Source organism: Armigeres subalbatus, chromosome 2 (genome assembly GCF_024139115.2).
Source record: "Armigeres subalbatus isolate Guangzhou_Male chromosome 2, GZ_Asu_2, whole genome shotgun sequence".
NCBI classification, from domain to species: domain Eukaryota; kingdom Metazoa; phylum Arthropoda; class Insecta; order Diptera; family Culicidae; genus Armigeres; species Armigeres subalbatus.
In genome coordinates, this window is record NC_085140.1 from 222,556,776 (window position 1) to 222,578,896 (window position 22,121).

General features: G+C 39.0%; 1 protein-coding gene across 1 annotated transcript; it reads right to left on the bottom strand.

Annotated features, from left to right (window-relative positions):
- Positions 1–2,189: 2,189 nt before the first annotated feature.
- On the bottom strand, positions 2,190–20,387 carry LOC134215934 (zinc finger protein ubi-d4). Its single transcript, XM_062695014.1, has 2 exons — positions 18,983–20,387; positions 2,190–2,487 (listed from the first exon to the last, which is right to left on the bottom strand). The coding sequence occupies exon 1, from the start codon at positions 20,304–20,306 to the stop codon at positions 19,005–19,007; it is 1,302 nt and encodes a 433-aa protein (XP_062550998.1). The 5' UTR covers positions 20,307–20,387; the 3' UTR covers positions 2,190–2,487; positions 18,983–19,004.
- Positions 20,388–22,121: the final 1,734 nt, after the last annotated feature.

The following is a 22,121-nucleotide window of genomic DNA, read 5'->3' on the forward strand; positions in this document are numbered from 1 at the left end:
TTTATGAAATAACACAAGGATGATTATTTCAAGATTTTTTTTCTAGGAATTTCTGAACGAACTCCTGGATTAAATAGAAGTTTGGTAATGGATGGATTGTAATCTCGATATTTTGACGGTTTCTTTGTTTGGGTTTGTTTTACTTCTGTACTGGATTAATTCTGACCTTATAGTTGTTACTGCTGACGCCAAATTATGAATGAACTATTTTTTTACGGTTAGTGGTCTTGTTGTTATCTAATGTCTATGCATTGGAAAAAGTTAGAGATCAGTCGTGTAATGTTCTGTATACTAGGATTGTGGAGCAGCGCCGAAATATCGCCAGCCTAAATTTTTGAGGGAATCTACGGAATTGATGTTGAAGCCATCTGGCATCGCTGGCCCGTTTACATATACGCTAGTTCTAGTGGATAATCCACTGTCCGACGATACTAGCGCGAAATTAGCATAATGTAAACACTATTAGCAGATGACAATTCATGTTTACATTGTGCTAATATCGCGCTAGTTTTGTCGGATAGTGCATTGTCCGCTAGAACTAGCTCATATGTAAACGGGCCATTACGGGTGTGATTCAGGGTTGGTGTAGGGATGTGCAGGATGATTTCCGTATATCAATATTCGATGTTTTAGTATTCAGTTTTATTTTAATTCCATTCCTTTATGGCCCGTTTACATATGAGCTAGTTCTAGCGGACAATACACTATCCGACAATACTAGCACGAAATTAGCATCATGTAAACGCTTATTAGCGAGGACCATTCCTGTTTACATTGTGCTAATATCGCGCTAGTATTGTCGGATAGCGCTATAACTAGCTCATATGTAAACGGGCCATTAAGGCCCAAACGCAATACCAGCGGAATGGCGACGGAAACGGCAGATTTGAGTAATACAATTTTAGAGCAATAGTAGGTAATAGTTTATGTAAACAGTAAGTAGAATTTTATGAATAATAGTTTATGTACAGTAAGTTTAGGTATATTTCTAATGTAAGCAATTTGGCAGGTTTCATTTGGGACGAAGACGGGTCGAACGTTGCTTGTCCACGTACCTTTCATGCTCCGCTAAGCCCAGTTTGCAGTATCCTTTTCGAAAAGGTCGTCATATCGCAAGTACCAAGCTGCGAAAGTGGAATTACATAACGGAATTCCATATTGCTGTCGAGAGAATCAAGGATCTGATCCGGGATGGGTGGCGAAATATGTTTACGGAAAATTTGATCAAATTACAAGGTAAATTTGACAGCTGATTCAGTATGGGAGAAATGTCACTTTTCCGTACGGAATAATGGTACGGAATATTTTTCCGTAAAGGCTAGTACGCTGCTGAAAAGTACTGTGCAAATAGGATACGGAATGGTCACGGAGTTATTCCGCTACTGAAATTCCGTGGGGAGTATGGGGTTGAAAAGTAGAGAAAATTTCGTAAGGCTAATAACGCCTGGTACGCTGCTCTTACGGAATGGGTTTACGCATCCCCATACTGGGACAGAGCCGCCAGAGCTTAGTGTTCATTAAGCACTTCCACAGTTATTAACTGCGAGGTTTCTTAGCCAGGTTACCATTTTTGCATTCGTATATCATGGAGGCTACCACAATGATACTTTTATGCCCAGGGAAGTCGAGACAATTTCCAATCCAAAAATTGCCTAGACAGGAACCGGGAATCGAACCCAGCCACCCTCAGTATGGTCTTGTTTTATAGCTGCGCGTCTTACCGCACGGCTAAGGAGGGTTCCGCAAGGCTATCTTTAACGAAGACAATAATTGGTATGGCACTTATTTCAAGATTTTTGTACCATGTGTACCACACTGGTGCCATACCACAAGTGTGTCCCCCATATAAGAAAAAGTGACAGCTCCATTTACTTTACCCAGTAGGCGTTATTAGCGCTACGACATTTTCTCTACTTGTCATTCCGTATCCTATCTATTTGCACAGTACTTTCCAGCAGCGTACTATCCTTTACGGAAAAATATTCCGTACCATTATTCCGTACGGAAAAGTGACATTTCTCCCATACTGAATCAGCTATCTAATTTACCTTGGCAATTTGATCAAATTTTCCGTAAACTTATTTCGTAAGAGCAGCTACTAGGCTTATAGAAGCATATCTAACTTACCGATTACTAATACGATTATTAATATATTATTTATTGTGATATATAATTAAAACAGCATAAAAGCAAATCAACCGATTCCAGTTTGAATATATTAGATTCAACCAGAACATTTTATTTTCCATTTGTGTTGCTTGTATGGATTTTATAAATTTCACATTGAAGTATAGTTACAGCACACAATATCAAGCATTTATAATCTGCCGCATACTTTTATTTAGTCTCCCTATTTATAGAAGCATATCTTACTTACCGGTTACTAATACAATACAATACTCTGATTTTCTCGCAAAGAGTTTTATCCATTGAAGAAAAACAGATCAACCAGTTTTGAGATTCATAATTTGTCATGCTGTAGAAGTCCTGTAATTAGTAAAATGAGAATTATACAAGATACAAGTCATCATAGAAAATGCGGTATGATTTTTCATAAAACAGTAAAATTTCATCATCTTGTTCATATAGGGAGAGGTCACAGAGAACAGACGTTCATCTTCGCGAAGTTGTGTAAAACTTTGTTCTGGTCATTTTGAAGTATGTCGTTATGCCTCCGTTGCGCGGTGCTAAGAATGTTGGTAAAAATTTACCGTATTTTACTTTTTAGTGCTAGTGTTCCAGTCCGAATTGTCACTAGCTGGCAGAATCACCTTATTTACGTAATGTAAGCCTACGCCACCGCTTGTTGAGTTTCACTTTGTATGTCGGGCAGTCTGCGTTAGCGGCGCTGAGGAGCTTTACACACCTTTTCAACAAAATTGTGTGTGAGACTCCATGTCTGTTCGCTGTTCGTTATACTAACCAGACTACGAATTGGCTATTAACGCATGCCCATCTACTAGAAAAAAAAACAGATCCACCCAATTGCACAAAATTTAACCAAATTCTTACTGTCAAGCACATTATAGTCAACTGGGGCTCTTGTTTCGGACGGCAGAACGACCGCGCGATTTGCCGAAATTTTGTGTTTTGCATTGCGCGGCCGGTAATAAAGTTAATTAGTTCAGTGCGTGTTGGCTCTTGTTTCGGACGGCAGAACGACCGCGCGATTTGCCGAAATTTTGTGTTTTGCATTGCGCGGCCGGTAATAAAGTTAATTAGTTCAGTGCGTGTTGGCTCTTGTTTCGGACGGCAGAACGATCGCGCGATTTGCCGAAATTTTGTGTTTTGTTTTGTTTTTCCCTTAGGACGGTTCGTAAGTAAATTGATGAATATATTTTATTACTTTTACAGCATATACTGTTATTGACAAACGCTCTATATTGTCGAATAGAGCTCCCTATTATTTACCTTTCCCACTAACACAAGTTTTCCTTCCCGAGACATCTATGAAGGTAGTATGGGTTCCCTGCATCTTCACTAGTAGATGTTGAACTAACATCCTTCCCTTCCTTCCGTGATTGTAAGGACGTGGCCAGGTATACAACTGCTACTGTATAGGACAAGGTACTAATCCCAAGTACCAATTTGCGACAATATACAGTAGATTGCTCAATTGAAGCTCTGTCTGGTAAGGGGACGGGTGTCGCGGAGAGGGTTCTCTTCGTCGACTTCCCTCATTTGAATGAAAGTGACAGGCAGGGAGTTTCTTTGCAGTTTATCACCTCAGAATGCAAGTTCGCATTGTTTTCTTTCGTTCTGAAGTGATAAACCAGAGAGAGATCTGCTGCTTGTCACTTTTGTTTAAGGAAGAGGGGGTCGCCGGGGAGAGTCTTCTCTTGCGACATTCGCCCTTATTCTGGATGGAGCTTGAATTGAGCATTGTATAGCCACCCACGATTTGTACAATCACATATGCTATGCTATGCTATGCTGTCAAGCACATTATAGTCAACTGTCCAGGATATGATAATGCTCGGGAAAAAATGGGCTCAACCCCAACCCATGACAGAGACATAGGCCGACAACAGCCGCCAAGTCCTATCAATCTTTCCCGACCCTGTGACAAGCGCGGTGTCATCATCATCAATAGACATCGACCGCTGTCATCATTGAAAAGTAGTATGAAAAAAATTTGTGCTCAGGACATCCTGGCTACGATTTGGCGATGGGCTAAACAATAGCATGACAGTAGCCTGATCTTTCCTCAAAAACTGAAGGTGCAGCCCAATAGGGTTGTACGCAAAGGTGACGTAGGACTACGTAGCCATACGAAGTGGTATTTGTCATAAATTTTTGTGTCTCTTTATTAACATTGAGCAAACTGCTTGGAGATCTACTGATTAGGAAGGCGAGCTAGTTCAGACTTACAGGTAAAACGATAAAGGAATGCAAGACGATCATCGGAGATGCCCGGATTCAAATGACGGACCCTGTATTACCAAGGATCAAAGGACTACCAAAGATACATAAGCCAGGTACAGAGATTCGAGTAATAGTTTCATCAGTGGGATCCCCTACACAAAACTTGTCCGAGTGGTTAGTCAAGGAGTTCCAGATTATGCCGAAGCCGTTCCCCAGCAGATCAGTTGTAAACACCCAGGAGTTCACCAAGAGGTTATTGGAATAAGGAAACATCGGAGAAGAGGACATCATGGTATCATTCGACGTAGCGGCATTGTTCCCAAGCGTTCCAACGAAGGACGCTCTGAATCTTTTGGAGGATTGGCTACTAGCGCAAAGGACGGATACAGCATGGCGAGGAAAAGTAAAGATGTATCTCAAGCTTGCAAGATTATGCATGAATGAGAACTACTTTACATTCCGTGGAAGCTTCTACAAACAAACGAAGGGTGCACCTATGGGAAATCCGCTATCACCGATTTTGTGCGAATTATTCATGGCGAATTTGGAGGACAACCTAGAGGAACAAGGAGTACTACCCGAGAAATGGTGGAGATACGTGGACGACATTTTCAGCATTATCAATCGGAAAGATCTACCCAGGATTTTGGAAGCGATAAACAACGTGCATAAAGACATCAAATTCACCCACGAGGAGGAAGGTAAATTACCTTTCTTGGATCTACTGGTTATCAAGGGAACAAATGCAACATTAGACTTCGAAATCTACAGGAAGCCCACCAACACCATGAGAGTCATCCTATACCCATTAAATCATTCGTATCAACATAAAATGGCAGCTTTTCATCACATGATTCCTATAGGATAGCGCACTATCTTCCCACCGGTGGTTTCCATTTAAGGTATAGCGACTCCATAAACATATTGAGTTTTCACCGGTCGTTGCTGAAAGTTGCCTCTTCTTCTTCATTGACTCTACATTTCAATTGGAACTTGGCCTGCTTTTCAACTTAGTATTCTATAAGCATTTCCTCAGTCGATAATTCTAAGCTTTTCTATGCACGCTATTGCATGAGAATGTATTTTGTGTGGCAAATACAATGGATACACTATACCCAGGGAGTCGAGAATGTTTCACACACGAAAACATCCTTGAACTGATCGAGAATATAACTCAGAATTGGCAATCCTAATCCTACACTTTTGCTCGTTAGGCTAACTGGAGGCCCAACGTAAAACTAAAACATATTTCAAAAAACTAATAATAGCTATTCCTTCTAAAACTCCTTCCTGCCAGGAATTTTTCTCGAGGATTTTTTTTTTGCAATCGGAACAAATCTTTCTAAAATTCCCACCAGCTTTCCTGCAAGAAGACTCGAGGGAAGGCTTTCACAAATTTATTTTGAAGTGTCTTCCGGAGAAATTTTTGTAAGAACAATCCCATTAAAAAAATCTTAGTAAACTAGAAAGGCAAAAAAACAAAACAATTCTGAGGGAAGCTGGAAGTACTACAAAAGAAAGATACGGCAGTTATCTTGAGAACTTCTGCAAAGATTCTTGAAGAAACTCAAAGATTGCTGGGGGAACTCCCGGCGAAACTTTCTAGGGGTTCCTAGATGAATATCCAAGGAAAATCTTGAATGAATAAAAGAAAAAACAGAAACTTGCGGAAGATTTTCAGAGGAACTCCTGGAAGTACATACCTATCAATTAGTAAAGGAAGCTTTCGAGGTATTCTTGGAAGACCTCCCCCTAACTATTGAAATAACTTGCAAAAGAAAAACAGTGGGATTATCTTTCACGAAAAATTTTTGAATCCTTCTCGTTGTAGCTGATTCATTTTTTGATTACTTCTTCGCGAAACAAACATACCCACGGTGTCTCTATGGGAAAACATTATTTTTCAAAAATGAGTATCTCTGAAACACCCACCACGTGAAAGTATACACTCTGAAAAATCTTCACGTCATATTTACCTGAAAACAAATGTGGTTCTCATCCACCATACTTTTCACGTAAGAGTGACCTGAATGACAAGTAACCTGAACAAATTTTAGTTTCCTTGAGTTACGTGATTTATCCGGTGTCTCTGACTGGATCTTCCAGTACTAATGACGTGAAGATTGAAAGTATGTAGTTGCGTGTTTGATCAGGTGAACCTGACGTGATTTGTACGTACTGGTTACGTGAAATTTCAGTGAAACCTACAAGACAGCAGGTAACCACTACATGTTTTGAAATGTATTACAATATAGTGATTTTGGAATGAATGCAAAAACAAACAGGGACTGTTCACAGTGGCGTAGCCAGGGGGTGGTTTTGGGCATAAACCACCCCCAGAAACAAAATTTTCAGAAATTTTTTTTCGGAAAAAAATGTTCAAACCCCCCCAGACCAATTTTCTGGCTACGCCACTGACTGTCCATAAAAGGGAATCTTTTTCGCGTTGTTGATGCATTGATACATTGAAATGCCGTCATTTGGTTATTGCGCTTTGGAGTTACCGCAGAAACACTGTTGGAGAAAAAAAAATTATCGGCGGATGTTGAATTGAATTTATCAGATTATTGTTGAGAAATTATGTCAATAGAATCGCTTAGAATTTTTAAACTAGTTACTTGCTCGAAAATTGCTAATATTGCCGCTGTTAATTAACCAAAAAGTAGTTGAACAAAGACTACAAATTTTATACTAACGCAACCGGAAAACTGTAGCTCTAGACTTCCATGCAACTTCCTTTTTTTCCACATCATTTTTCAACGAATCTAATAAATTTTATCCAACCTCCGTTGATTTTTTTCAAAGGAGGAAAAATGCAGGCACGGAAAATATCCTCCTAGATGCACCTGAAATATCACTTACCTCCGCGAAGCCTCATTATGTTTAGGTTATGTATCAATCATTCTTGTTTACAATGCAGGTCTTACGCAAATGCCGAAGCTGCAATCACACTAACACAATCTCACTTAAATTGTTTACGTGGGTATACAGTCATATTCGCCAAGATTTTTAGTAAAAGTTACGTGAATTTCAGGTGAGCATTACTAACGTCACGTAACAATCGTCATTTGTTCAAGACAGACGAGTTACGTGATTTTCTCGTGAATATGACGTGATGATTTTTTAGAGTGTACGCTCTCCTCTTTCATATAGTGGGTAAACTAAAATGTTCTATCGGGGGATCTAGAACAATTTTTATTTTTTTCACTATTTTTGGTGCAAATTCCATAGAAATCTCAAATGATAGCCGATTGAACCCCCCCAAAAATGTATGGAAAAATGACCCCCGATAGAACATTTAAAAAATGCACTTACGTGAAAAAGGAAAACCCATACTTTCGTGTAGTAAGTGTTTTGAAGGTACTGATTTTTTGAAAATAAGCCTCTTCGGACAAACACACCGTGATACCAACACTGGTGGAGTTAATTGCGGCACGATGGGGCACGTTTCCCATCAAATTAAATATTTTTCTTGCTGTTTAATAATACCTACCTATGCCATAATTGTTTAGAGAAAAAAAAAACCCAAATTGATCCACCTAGCGTTGGTGGTACCTTTCTCACGCATCATATAAATGAGAAAAGCATGTAAGAGAGGTTGAATTTGCACTTTAGGGGACTAGATTTTACTTTTTCCTTCAATTTATGCCTATTTGCGGTCATTTCTTATATGACATCAGCATCTTTAGAGACAGTACTCGTCGATAGAAAATCCTTCCGCACGCGATGGCATATAAGCAAATCAAACCACATTCCTTTTGCCAGTGAAGATATATACGCTTCCACACTGATATCATTCTCTCCCCCTTCACACGGGAGTTTGGCAGAAGGAAGGTAGTGCTATATTGTGCCATCAACAAATATTGCCCTTCGCTCGCTTTCAAATCGACTTCTATAACATGTGCGCCTTCATGAACATGTGCGCCTAAGTTTGGAAGATGATATTAGCATTTCCATATCATCAAAAAACATTGTTTTTTTTTCATTTCTACCAAAAAAAAAAATCAAAACCGAAAAACAATATTCAAATACTGCTGCAATGCATTCAAATGAACGCAAATAAATGTGAATTGATGGAGATAACTGAATCTATCTCCCTAAAGTGCAATTTTGACCTCTCTTTTGTGCTTTTCTTGTTACTGTTATATGTTTTCTTGCTTTATAATACACGAGAAAGCCACCATCACCGCTAGGTGGATTATTCTGTTTTTTTTTTCTACTCAGATTTCCTTCGAATTTTGAACTGATTTTTTTACACGGTAACCATAACAATAATGTAATGAGTAAAAACAGAGTAAAGTACATATAATATTGTCTAAAGATTTTAAAGCATACCCCTCAACAAAATACTTTAAATACGATATACATACGTTTCTACATTGAAACTATAAAAATTATAGATCACTTATTTAATTAATTAAAAGATTACTAAGCAAAACTGTTGTATTCTCGGCTTGATTCACACCACCTGAAAGTGCTTGAGTACCTTAGCAAGACTGTGTAGTTGATGTGTAAAAAGACGCTTTGAATACCATCCTTTTTTATTAAAAGCTTGTCTACCTTTATGTAATTATGTTTCCTAACAACCATCCAAAGTGTTGATTGCTAAAGTTAGAAGTACTAATTGAGTAGTAACAGCTTGCAATACATTTTGAGAAAACCTCCGCCGCAATATTAGGTAGGGTAACTGTTCCGATTTCCATCTCACTCAACGTATATTCATCACATCGCCAAACAAAGAAATACAGCACCAATCTCGTCGCTTCTTTTTGCTAACACGCGTGCTCACTGGTGAAAAAATCACAAAAATGAGAAACAAACTAAATTCCTTTTCATTGCTTTGTTTTTGATGGGATGAAAATAGGAGCTATGGGATGAAGTGCCGAACCGTTCCCCTATATAAAGAACATAAAAACACAATTAAACAAAAATATAAAGAATATGAGTGGATGGCTAGTTCACGTTATTTGCCCATTGTTCTTTTCAAATTGTTTTATCGACGTTCAACGACGTTCTGATATCGAAATAATTAAGGCTTCATGACATGTCATTCAGAATGACTGCCTTGCGGTTTACCAACACAGTCAAACAATCGCCCACCCCTTCGTCCCCCATTTGCACAGATAAATTTTATTCATATATTGACTAGGGGGAATGACGGCTTTGCCAGGTTTTGTTTTATTATTGTCAGGGGGGTTTTTATGACTGATTATGCTCAAACTTGGCCGAAACATTCTTTGCATATCAAAGAATATTGTGGCCAAATTTTATTAAATTTGGTCGACAAAAACCCCCCTGACAATAATAGAACAAAACCTGCCAAAGCCGTCTTTCCCCCTATATACCTGACCATCATCTCACTAAAACAGTAAATCTGGACTTAGATAGAAGTTCAATCTACGCGGCGGTATGATAATATTATCACTTAGCGCTAATGTAGACAGTTTTAACCAGCTCGGAAAACATAACAAACATCAATTTGTGCGAACTTTTCTTTAATTGAATAGTGCTGCAGATTGTGATTTTCTTAGATGTTCTTGAGTTGGAGCTCCTAAATTATATATGAAATAAAAGCTCTTTAGTTTCTTTATTCCCTTATGGGCTTAGTTTTTTTATCCTAGATCTGTTGGTGAAAAATATTCCCTTCGGAAAAACGACTACTTTTTATCGAAAAAGTCAGTTTTCTCCTAAGTAAATTTTTTTTTTCGAGAGTTGACCAGTTGTAGTCTTAATAGACTGGTATCTCGGCTGGGCTCTCCATGTGATACACAATACTAGCAGACGACTCAAGCTATGTTGCTCACTAGGTCACTGCGGTCTGGGTTCGTATTGTGATCATACCGATACATTTCCCTTCCCACAGTCTGTTAGTTTAAAAAACAAATAATAATAATAATGAAAGCTCATCACGCGCATGAATGTTTTCCGAATAATTAACATGTAAAGTTGATTTAATGTTTTCTTGGAGCCGACATTCAATACCGAATAGTAGTCTATGTTGACAACGGGTGGTACTGATGCCATCTCCAAGTAAAGGCCGTTCTACAGCGATTAACGCAACGGCGCATCTTGACAGTAATTCTGTATTCTCTGTCAAAACGCGTCACCGCGCCCACCACCGCAGCCGAGCCATAACACTTTGATGTAATGTGATGGGATCATACTAGTGGACTTTGTTTCAACATGGAATAATTTAAATGGTATCGTAAATATACAATAAATTAATTTAAGTACTATTGCAATAAATCGACATATTAATCTGAGAGCTTCCATTATTTTGGCGGTTGATCAAGATTATGGCGTCATATCCTTTACAGTACTGTCTGATATCATAAATTTCAGTAGTCAAATGGTCATGTTCTATTCCGCTCTTCAAAATTCAAGTCTTTAAAGTCTGGTCCAAGATTCAGTTATCAATGGTATGGTAATGCTTCATTGCGTCTATTTTCTAGCTAAATGAATGAATTTTACGATTATGAAGCATTGATTTATATGAATAACATCATTAAAAATATGTACTACTCGTTGGATCTTTTGGTCACATAACTAAACATTGATATTATTGTGAGTTGTATAATTAATGTAAAACACTACTTGTTATCTATATTTTAGATCTGTTATTGTCATTGTGTTGTTGTCGGTTGTCTGTTAAGTTTCAACATAAAGGTCTTATTCTTATATAACTTTGTCTTATTAGTGTTTTAGTCATTGTTAGATACAGTATGTATACTGTCGTGAATCGCTTATCTGTCACATATTTGCTGGGTTTCCTATTCATATGGGACAGATATGCGATTCACGGCAGTATAGAACTACAAAAGAATTGTTAAGTATTGCCTTACAAATCCTATATCCTTCCTCTATCTATATCAGTATCTGCTTTCTCCTTTTATCAATCTCTTTTTCTCTTTTCTAGCTAAATCTCTACTTTTTTTCTTCTGTATATCTCTTTATCTCAGAATTTTAATTTAATATTTTTCTATCCAATAGTATAGCAAACTCTTTCCTTGGCTACTCTTAACAATTTCTCAAACACAAATTAAAAAAAAAACTCTATTGAAATATCTGAATCTAAAATGTCCAATATTATTATTTCATTTTATGATCAACCTAATATTTTTAATCCTACGTTTTTCCTGGCTGATTTCTGGTTTGCTATGATGTTAAGACTTATCATCAGAAACAATACAAAGTTTATGTAAGAAATATTCATTGTTATGGAGAAACATTCAGATTCCTATCATTAGGCTATTTTCTATTCATTTAATTGCATCGACATTTCTATTTTAAATTGATAAGTCTAAATAGCTCCCCACACCCAATTTAAAAAAAAATGAAATTTGAATGTCTCTAAAATATAAGAATGATCTATTGTGATTCATGACTTCTCAATTTCAATCTATATTACAACCTATCCTATCCTACCTATGGCCACGCGTTGGCTTCGCTACTTCCAGTTGACGAAAATTGGTTAATTTCCGACCCCTTGGAGAGTGCTAATGAGCCCTAGCGGATCCTCCATGTAAAGAGCTATACCTGATCACTATGCCGGGACATACGATCAAGGGCTCAGTCTGCAAAGCAGCCGATCCACTTTGAATCGTTAGAGGCGCACTGAAGGGCTCCAAATGTGATATGATACACAGATGAATATTATCTTCAGTACCGTCAACCCCCGTGACCTTGGCTAGGGTCCTAAGTAAACAATTTTATAACCATATTAGCAACTTAATACTAATAGTACTAATTGAGTAGAAAAAGTGTCACTAGACACAAATAGGCATCGTGGCGGAACCCTTGGTTGGAACGCGAAGGGAGCTCTTCAAGCTCCTTTCCTTACTGGTGTTGAACTTAATCTAGAATTTAAAAAACACCTTAACAAAGAATAAAAAAAAAGTTGAAAAAGTGTGCAAAATGTAAACAAAATCGACCAGTCACCGCCACAGTTATTGCATTTTTTTTATTTTTGGCGATTTTTTAACATTAATTTTTGAAGGACCGTTTTACCCCACTTCCCCTCAATAAAAAAAATCTGAAAATTTACAAAATGTTTTATTTTGCATATAATAATATATCCTGAAAATTTCATCCAATCGGTGAACATCGTGAAACGTTCTTTGAAAAGGGGGTCACGTTTCACGCGAACTGTCTTTTAAATTTTCAATGAATCACATACAATGGCTGGTTTCCTACCCGCCGCTGCCAGCGTCCAGGTGCTTTCGTATATGTAAAAATAGTCAGCATGAGTTAACCACCTTAAGTTTGTATGGCGAAAGACATCTAACGCGGGTTTACTCAACAGTAGGAACTTTTCACGAAAAACTATTTGGTACCAGTTATGTAGGAAGGTGTCCGCTACTACGCCTACCAAATACTTTTTCGATTAAGGAGCTTATTTTCGAGATATTAAACATTAGATGCCTTTCGCCATACTGATTTCAAAAAGTTAACTCCTAGTGTGCCGCTGTAAGCACGCTAAAAGTGGGCGATTCATTGAAAATTTAGGTTATTCTAGGCCATGATGCCAAATATGTTCTCAATCTAATGTAGAAAATCAGCGAATGGCCTCGCCCGAGTGTCCGGTGTGCGCAGGTTTAGAGGAAACGGCGGAACACGTGTTGTTCGTGTGCCCACGTTTTCGCACAATGCGTGACCACATGCTTACCACATGTGGACTGGACACTACCCCGGTCAACCTAATCCGGAGGATGTGTAAAGATGATGTTGGCTGGAACGCCGTTTTATCGGCTATCGACCAAATCGTCTCGGAGCTACACAGAAGGTGGCGCGTGGATTCGAGGAATGGCTAGTTCAGGCGCAAATAAGAGGTGGTCCAAGGGTTCGGAGTCGGTTTCATGGGTCATACCGGTGCCCTGTTGTCGAACTCGATCCTTTTATCGAACAAGTGGCCGCGCGAAGAACAACATGGTATCGTCGCTTTCGCGGCGTCGGTCAACCGGGCGGGCTCCGAGCCCGAAGACGGAAAGGGGTCCTCATCAAGGCTGGGGCAGGCGTAGGCACCGCGTCGGCAAGTCCCTCAACTTACGATCAAATTGAATCGATGCGTTTTCGCTAGGGGCTGCCCGTTCACATGCAGAGCGGCATGATCTTATGTTTTTTTACGCTGCAAATAGAGGGAATCACGTGGGCGCGCGTCGAAAATACGCAGGCATAAATACTCGCCGGTGGAATTCAGGGTGCACGTCTGCGTGACTCCTGCGTAGTCTTTTACTGCTTAAACTGGCATTTAGAAAATTCAAACATTCTTCTATTAGTTGCATTAACTAAATGACAACTATAAAGTTGTTAAAATAGTGAAACATAGAGAGTCCATTTCTCGACACTTTTCTTATCCCTAAATTCAGGTTTTATTTATTTATTTATTTATTTAGGAGCAGGGAAAAGCCCATTTGAGTAGAGCTAACTTAGGCTCTCTCTCAAATGGGCGCAAAACCTCCCCATCTTTTCTCATCAACAGAATACAAATACATACATTCCAAATGATGGTCTTACTAACTAAATAGTTAATGACATAAACTACACTTATACTATAGTACAATAATAAATACATTGAGAGACAATTTTAACAAGTTTATTGGTTTCCCTTAAATATATCATTAAACTTCATTTTCACAAGAGAACGAGACAAGTTGAAGTCAAAGACATGATAACAGCGATTGAATAAACGAAACATATTTGCGACAGGTTCGTTGTAACTGTAGTTAGTACGAGAAGTAGGAATACAGAGGAACTGATACGAACGGAGAGGGCGTCGTTGTATGCCAATATTGAAAGAATGTAAAACACTTATTGGGGCCCTCCTTAGCCGTGTGGTAAGACGCGCGACTACAAAGCAAGACCATGCTGAGGGTGGCTGGGTTCGATTCCCGGTGCCGGTCTAGGCAATTTTCGGATTGGAAATTATCTCGACTTCCCTGGGCATAAAAGTATCATCGTGTTAGCCTCATGATATACGAATGCAAAAATGGTAACCTGGCTTAGAAACCTCATAGTTAATAACTGTGGAAGTGCTTAATGAACACTAAGCTACTAGGCGGCTCTGTCCCAGTGTGGGGATGTAATGCCAATAAGAAGAAGAAGAAAACACTAGAACAATCTACATGGGACTGCAACACATCTGCAACAAAGCAGGCCTTGATGATATCCCGGCGGTCTTCTAGAAGCTGGAGATCAATCAACATGCATCTATCTTGATATCTGGGAAGGTTGATTGGGTCGTTCCAGGGGAGATGACGGAAAGCATAACGAACAAATTTACGCTGTATGGATTCAATTTGTTGAATTCCATTTGCGTAATAAGGGGCCCATATGACAACTGAATATTCGAGTGTGGAATGAACTAATGAACAGAACAAAGTTTTTAGACAGTGAATATCTTTGAAGTATTTAGTCGTGCGAAAAATGTTCCGAAAAAGTTCAATTTCGTATCCAAAATAACGCCTAGGTCTTTGATGGACGAAACCCTATTTATAGATTTACCCTCTATCGAGTAATCAAAACGAGCAGTAAAGTGCTTTCTTGTGAACGATATAACCGAGCATTTAGAAGGGTTCAAACACATACGATTGATGGTGCACCAGTTTTTAAAGTTATCGATCTCATTTTGCAGAGTAGCAGCATCCTGGAGACTGCTTACTTCGTAGAAAAGTTTAAAATCATCAGCGTATGAAGATTTTTGGCATTTGAGTTGAAGGTTAACATCGTTTAAGTAAAGTAAAAATAGGAAAGGCCCAATATGACTACCTTGTGGAACACCAGAAGCAACGAGAAATGGTACAGAGGTAGCTTCTCCTATTTTAACCGACATAGAGCGACCGTTCATGTAGGAATTAAACCAGTCCAAGAGTGATCCAGAAATTCCAAGACGTTCCAACTTAGCAATATTATATAATTTTCTGGTTGATTGTGTCAAACTCAGCTGAGAAATCTGTGTATATTGCATCCACCTGTTTGTGTGCTTCCATGCACTTGATGATAAGCGATGTGTATGCAACAAGGTTCGTCGAAGTCGATCGTTTCGCTACGAATCCATGCTGGTCCCGTGAAACATAGTCAATGCAATTGTGCTTGATAAAGTCCAGAACAATAAGCTCGAATAGTTTTGATGTGGCACACAAGGCTGCTATACCAAAAAAATTAAAAATACTGTTTGTTCCGGGAAATCACGGGACTTTTTTTATAATAAAAAGCAAAACTGAATCCTGATAAGGGATTTAATAGCAAAAATTCGTTATTGAAAACAATTTGGAATGCTCGTGAGTTTGGTGCAATTTTGGTTTAGTGACGTATTACTTAACAATAGTTTGCATTATGCTTTAAACGAATCACACTATATGCCACAAATCGCAACACCAGCATACAGCAATGTCAAATAATTCAGTTCCCAGTTTTCATTCAAACGTTATTACGAGGCCTCCCCCTTGAAAAATTTGAATTTATTTCAATTGTTTAATTGATTCAACAAGTCTTATGAGGAATATATTTGTTCAAGGATATTAACTAGAGTGGGGCGTCATGGTCATTTTTTTCAAATCAATGGTTTTTCGAATCCATTCTGGATCCTGAACAACTGTGCAGAATCTGGGACCAATTGGTTGCTTCCTCGCTTTCCGTTTGAAGTTTGTATGGAAATTAGTATGGGAGAACGTATATTTTTGCATTTCTACTACTAGATGTTTCAGTTCATCGTAAACCAAATGGCACATTGCGTTAAAGTATAACCCAAAGGATGCCGAAAAACTTTGCTGAAGAAGGCACGTTGCTGGGACGTCCACGAAAAAAGTTATAACGCTTCGAAAAAATCGTTTATTCTGCCAGCACTGCCAAACTACGTAGACCAATAATTTAACTGAGTGTTATTTCAAAATAGTTGATCCTATAGGGCTTTAGAGCTAATGGGAGCTATCGGGAATTATTTCACAATAAAAAAAAATCCGACAAGAAGCAAGATGGGTTTTGCCCTTTGATAACCATAGGTTGTTCGGTAGTGCTGGCAGAAACATTGATTTCTTTTCTAGCATGTGGTTTGAACAATCAATTTTCGAAACGTAATAACATTTTTTGTGGACCTTCCAGCTACGTACCTTCTTCGGCAAAGTCTTTCGGCATCTTCCAGACTATATGCTAACGTATTGAGTCACGTGATTGATGATAAATTGAAGCCGCTAAAAGCAAAAATGTAAAAAAGCACGTTTTCCTATACTAATCTCCAGGTAAATTTAAAACGCGATGCGGCATGCGAGGTTGCAACCAATCGAGCCCATATTTTGCACAGTTGATTGGGGTCCCAAAACGATTCAGAAAAACCTTGATCTCACTTGATCGGACGAAGTTTGCATTTTTCCATGCAACTGCGCCCCACAGTTGCTTCTTCCCACGTCAATATTTTGAAGATTATAAAAAGTATCTAACCAGTGGCATAGCCAGAAAATTGGTCTGGGGGGTTTTCCGAACATTTTTTTTTCGAAAAAAAAAATCTTCTAAAAATGTTGTCTCTGGGGGGGGGTTATGTCCAAAACAACCCCCGTGGCTACGCCACTGTATCTAACTATTGTCGATGCAGATGAAATCAAGAACATGTAGAACATGTCTCAACTACGTCGCTCGACTGAAACGTCGATGGTCGCTGGCGACCCTTTCCAGTAAGTGCTCCAGCGACGCAGGCAAATTCAATGCGTCGCTGCAGCACCAAACAGGAAAGCGCTAGCGGGTTGAGAAGTTTTCGAAACTACAGGATATTTCGCTGCAGTAAGAAATAAAATGGGAACAAAGTACACATAATGTTAAATAATTAGTTGAGGGGCTTCAATCTACAGTGCACATAATTAAGCAAGCGCGCTCGACGTCTCGCGTGTAGTCATACAAAAAAACAGAAAGACACTCACGCTCTAGGGGCAAATGGTTGTCACGATTCTTTCGTAGGTAGAACGGCTAGGTTAACTAATTTCTCAGAGCAAGACTCAATCTCGCAATATTTTGTTATGTGCGAGTGTCCAAGGTAATAACACTCAATCGTGAAAGATGGGAACTCAATGTTGTTCGTAAATTGTACAGATCGCGATCTGTACAGTTTAGGATGAACGTCGAATCGGGTACTGTTCGTCCGATTTCCATCGCTGCTCACAAAAGCTGTACCCGCCCCCAAGTTAAAGGAACAAGGACATCTCTAGGTGTTATTAAATTATAGCTTAAGGGGGATGTTAAGTTATAGTAAGCCATGAATTTGTAAACGCCAATAAATCATTATCTATTCAAACCTGTTCACAATCAGACTTATCTTCACTAACAGTACTTGATTTCAGCATGACATATCCAGGGGGCCGTGGACTACTTGGTTAATCATAGAAGGGATCGCGATCCCAAAAAAGTTGGGAACCACCGCTTAAAGAAATGTTTGAATTCAAATCTCCACAAAAGAATACAACTTAATTCACCGAGTGGTGATACTGCCTTTCTTGCATTTAGCCAAGACACCAACCTTATATGGCGCTCATATAGTTCGATTTCATTTTCTTAATAACTTTTAAACGCAATGGTCGATGGTCGTTATCAAATTCAATAATGATCAACAAGGCTTTGTCCCCTGTCGAATGAAATTTGTTGCGAGAAAATCGGTTAAGAATTACTATATGAAAAATTGGCTAACTAAAACAACTTACTTGATGATACATATCCGTATTTAGTCAATGTTTTGCCGTTTTCGTACAACTAAGTTGTACCGAAAGGCTATCATTTCACTCCAAATTCGAACTTTCGATATAAGTCCCGGAGACTCATAGTGTTATATACCATTCGACTCAGCTCGATGAGCTGAACAAATGTCTGTCTGTCCGTGTGTGCGCACAAAATGACATAAAAAACATTAGCCAAATTTTCAACTCGTAACCGATTTTCTTGCAACAAGTTGCATCCGACAGAGACTAAAACGCTGTTGATCACTATTGAATTTCATAATAATTGCGAATTGCAAAAAATAGATAATATTAAAATAGTGATGAGACATAGTCACATAGAACAATAATGTGTTATAAAAAAATGCCTTAAATCTATGAATATTTTTAAAGTTTATCCGTGGCTTGCTCCCATTAAGAGTTTCATCGTACTATGAAGATGCTCATGTTGCACGCATTTAGGCGTAAGCATGCTCTTCGTTCAGTTTCATAGTACTATGGAATTGTCCGAAAGTCGAAATTCGAATATTTGAAATTCGAGAAACTTTTGGCAGTGCCACCTGTCGTCTACTAGTATAAATTTTCTATCATAACATTAAACGGTGTTGGCGATTTGCCTTTCTTGTACATCATCGAGGTGTAAGCATAAAGGCTTCATTTATTACCTTTTTGCGCGAGAAAGGCACCGTCACCGCTAGGTGGATAATTCTGTTTTTTTTTTATCAATATGAAATACGTTGTAGGTTCTAATCGGAAAGTTTCATAAAAACTGCTAATTGGATGTACTATCGAATGGATTGGTCTATAGGATGTGAATGATTCAAGCTCTCGCGAAAAGTCTTGAAGTTATGAAATTGAAAAATACCATGTTTCGCATTTTTGTATGTGCAAAGTTCCAATATTATTCAAGATGCATGACTATTTACCTTCAATTATAATTTGGATATCCTATTTGCTGTGAAATTCTTCTGTACATAGTTTGCAGCTCCATGATCCTTCTGGCGGAGAAATGAGCGGAGGAGATAGACAATACATGTGATAACCACGGTCGCAATCATCGCAAAACAGCAGTTGATCATCATTATCAGATGTTCCGCAGATGGTGCAATATTTACATTCGATGCATTGCCAACGATACTTTCGAACTGATATTATCATATTGGCAGTGAATTGCAAACAAGTGGGATGTCCGGAGCGGCCACAATCCGAACATGATACAAGCTCCTCCGGTTCTAGCGTTTTCTTGTTCTCACGAGCATCACCAAGACAAAAGTCGCAGTACGGTGAGGGAATTGCTCGACCCTTTTCCGCTGGGGGTACAGGAGAGGCTGCATTGGAAGACGCATTGCTTCCCCCAACTGATAGTCCTGACTTAAGCGGAATGTTATCTTCAGGTTCCTCGGGAATCTTTGCTTCTGGCACCAACACTGGCATTGGTGGTTCCTCTACAGATGGCACCGTCAAGGGAGACGAACAGGGCTGTGGAATTAACTGAGGAAGCGCTTGAGATCGGTTCTTTTTCGAGTTTTCACCGGTTTCCTTGATCGTTGTTGGACTATCACCAACACCTGATTTTCTGCCACGTCCCCTACCGCCAGCATTGCGGCCTCGCTTTTGGGAATTTGGATCATTAATACTGCTTGATTTGCTTTTCGTTGATCCGGACCCGCCCTTAGTGCTTTTTCCTTTTTTCTTTCGGCTGCTGTAACTCTCTTCGAAATCACAATCAGAATCCGGTAAATCGTGATCTTCATAGGGTTCCATTTCATGCATATCCATTTCGTCATAATACCATTCCTTGCCCGTGTCATCCTTATGTTCCTTTACTTCTGACTCTATGCTAGCCACGGCGGTGGTTGACTCCAAATTTGAATTTTCCGAATCATACGTACTTTGCAGATGACCAAATGGCCGGTGGGTGTAAGTAGGAAACGGCGGTTGTGGCTTCTGCATCAAATACTGCCGCCGTGACTTTCTCCAGCGCGACGATGGGTAACTGTAAATTTGTCCATCCTTCAATCCTGGAATCCTTTGCCTAGATCGAAAGAACAAGCTGCTATGGTATTGGGCAACTCCTGTCTGAGGATCCAAAAACGGCATCCGGAGTCGTCTTTCGATGCACAAGCGAGTGTTGAACGTTTCACTATTTTCGATTGCTTCCTTATACGCGGAATCATTTAGAAAACTTTCAATTTTTTCCAACTTTTGGATGTTTACTTCGTGAATATTTATCGAGTTGACGGACGCCATCGCTTTTCGCGTTTGTATTCAATTTCAGACTTCAAATTTCAAAACCCAACAAAACCAATGTTTCCCTCGACTAGGTACACCTTTCAACAACGTTTCGAATGTATGTGATTGTGATAAAAAAAAGTAGATAAAAGCTAAAGGCCTTTACTCACACATGCATGTATCACCGTACCAACCAAAGTAATCTTTATTGAGTAAAAAGATACCCATTTTGGGTCTGCTTAAAGCAATACCAATTTTTCAAAACGACTTATCCGCTTTTGTAAACAAAGATTCAAACCAGAGTCTGCGATTCGCTGGTTGGGCCACGACCTCGGCCCAACCACGGCCCAACAGATATTGAGGCTAGCATCCGATACGTGTGTAAACATCCGCAACCGTTAATTCAAATGTATTTTAAATTGGGACCGCGTTTGGCAATCGATTGGAGATGGCGCAAGGATCATTGTTATTGAAAACGCAGCCCAAAAGCGGCTGTCAAATGCATTGGCTGCGTTCGACGGTTGTTAATCAGCTGCGTCCGTGTGTACTGCCGCAATCACTTGAGTAGATGGCAGTAGTGGGCCAACGTATATCAATTCAAAAGTTTACACAGGATTTTCAATAAAATTTGTTCTAGCTTAAATATCTGTTATCTGTGGCCCAACTAACGAATTCGGTTTTTTAGTTGGGTCAACTGACAGCCATTTGAACACGTGTATTTCGACTTGAACATCACAAATGATGTCCAGTGACGCCCAATCTCGTTTTCCATGTTTACATTGAATTTTGACGTACGGTTGCTTTTTAGTTGGGCCATTGCCCAACCAGCGGAGGCCTAACTAAAAAGTGACCCAAGTATTAAGATCCCAACCAGCGAATCCCGACTGTATAGAGTTGCGCAAAGAGTGAAGCCAAATCTACGTATTGAACTGTCAAACCGTATCCAGCTTTCCACGCTCGCCATAATGGCGGCTGCCATAAAATAATTTGACAGTATCTGCTTCCGACGCCGAACCGCCTTCGACGCTGCGTGGTATCTAAGCAACTAATTCGTTTTGTTTATTTACTGAAAACTCAGGAAAAGTGTTTGTCATACTATCAGCCTCGATTTAATAAAAATATATTGATTTTCTATTTCCAGGACACCTTCCAACATTTAGTCAGGAGTGGATACATTTAACGATTTTTACAATTACTGAATGCATTTATGTGGATGACCGCAGGCTCATCTGATCAGTAATGTGGATTTTGGATGCTTTCGCCGATGGACCCTGACACATCCCACATCCAACCTCTCAACCACGTCGAACCAACATAGAAGAGCTTTCTGGTTCTTGGGGATTATGCAATGTCAGTCTGCTTAAGAATTTCAGCTAAAAAAAGCTAAAGCTTCACATTTTTGAGCTCATATAGAAATATTAGAATCATATTACTGTTCATGAATATTGATAGCTATTCATTGAAGATCTAAAAGTTAATTCCTTGAATGATGTTATTATTTCCTTGAATGATTAATATTTATTTGAAAATGTAACCATCGCGCAAACTTATTTTTGTGTTTGATGTACATAATAATATCAATTTAATAATAGCCAGCTTCTTTTAGCTTTCTTTCAAATTCCCTACTTTTAATTTTTACAAATATCAACGAGAAATTCTTAGACATTCCAAACCGAAACTAGTTCCGAATGGTTATGGATTTCTCGTGGAAATACGGAAGAATTTGTCATAGAAATAAGGAAGAATTTCCCGTTATTCCAAATTGTTACGATAAATTCAACTGAATGTCCAAAGAAAATTGTTCCGAATTTCCACGGGAACCCCATTACTATT

Coding starts and splice junctions, on each gene's coding strand:
- LOC134215934 (XM_062695014.1), bottom strand. CDS start 20,306: ATGGCGTCCGTCAACTCGATAAATATTCACGAAGTAAACATCCAAAAG.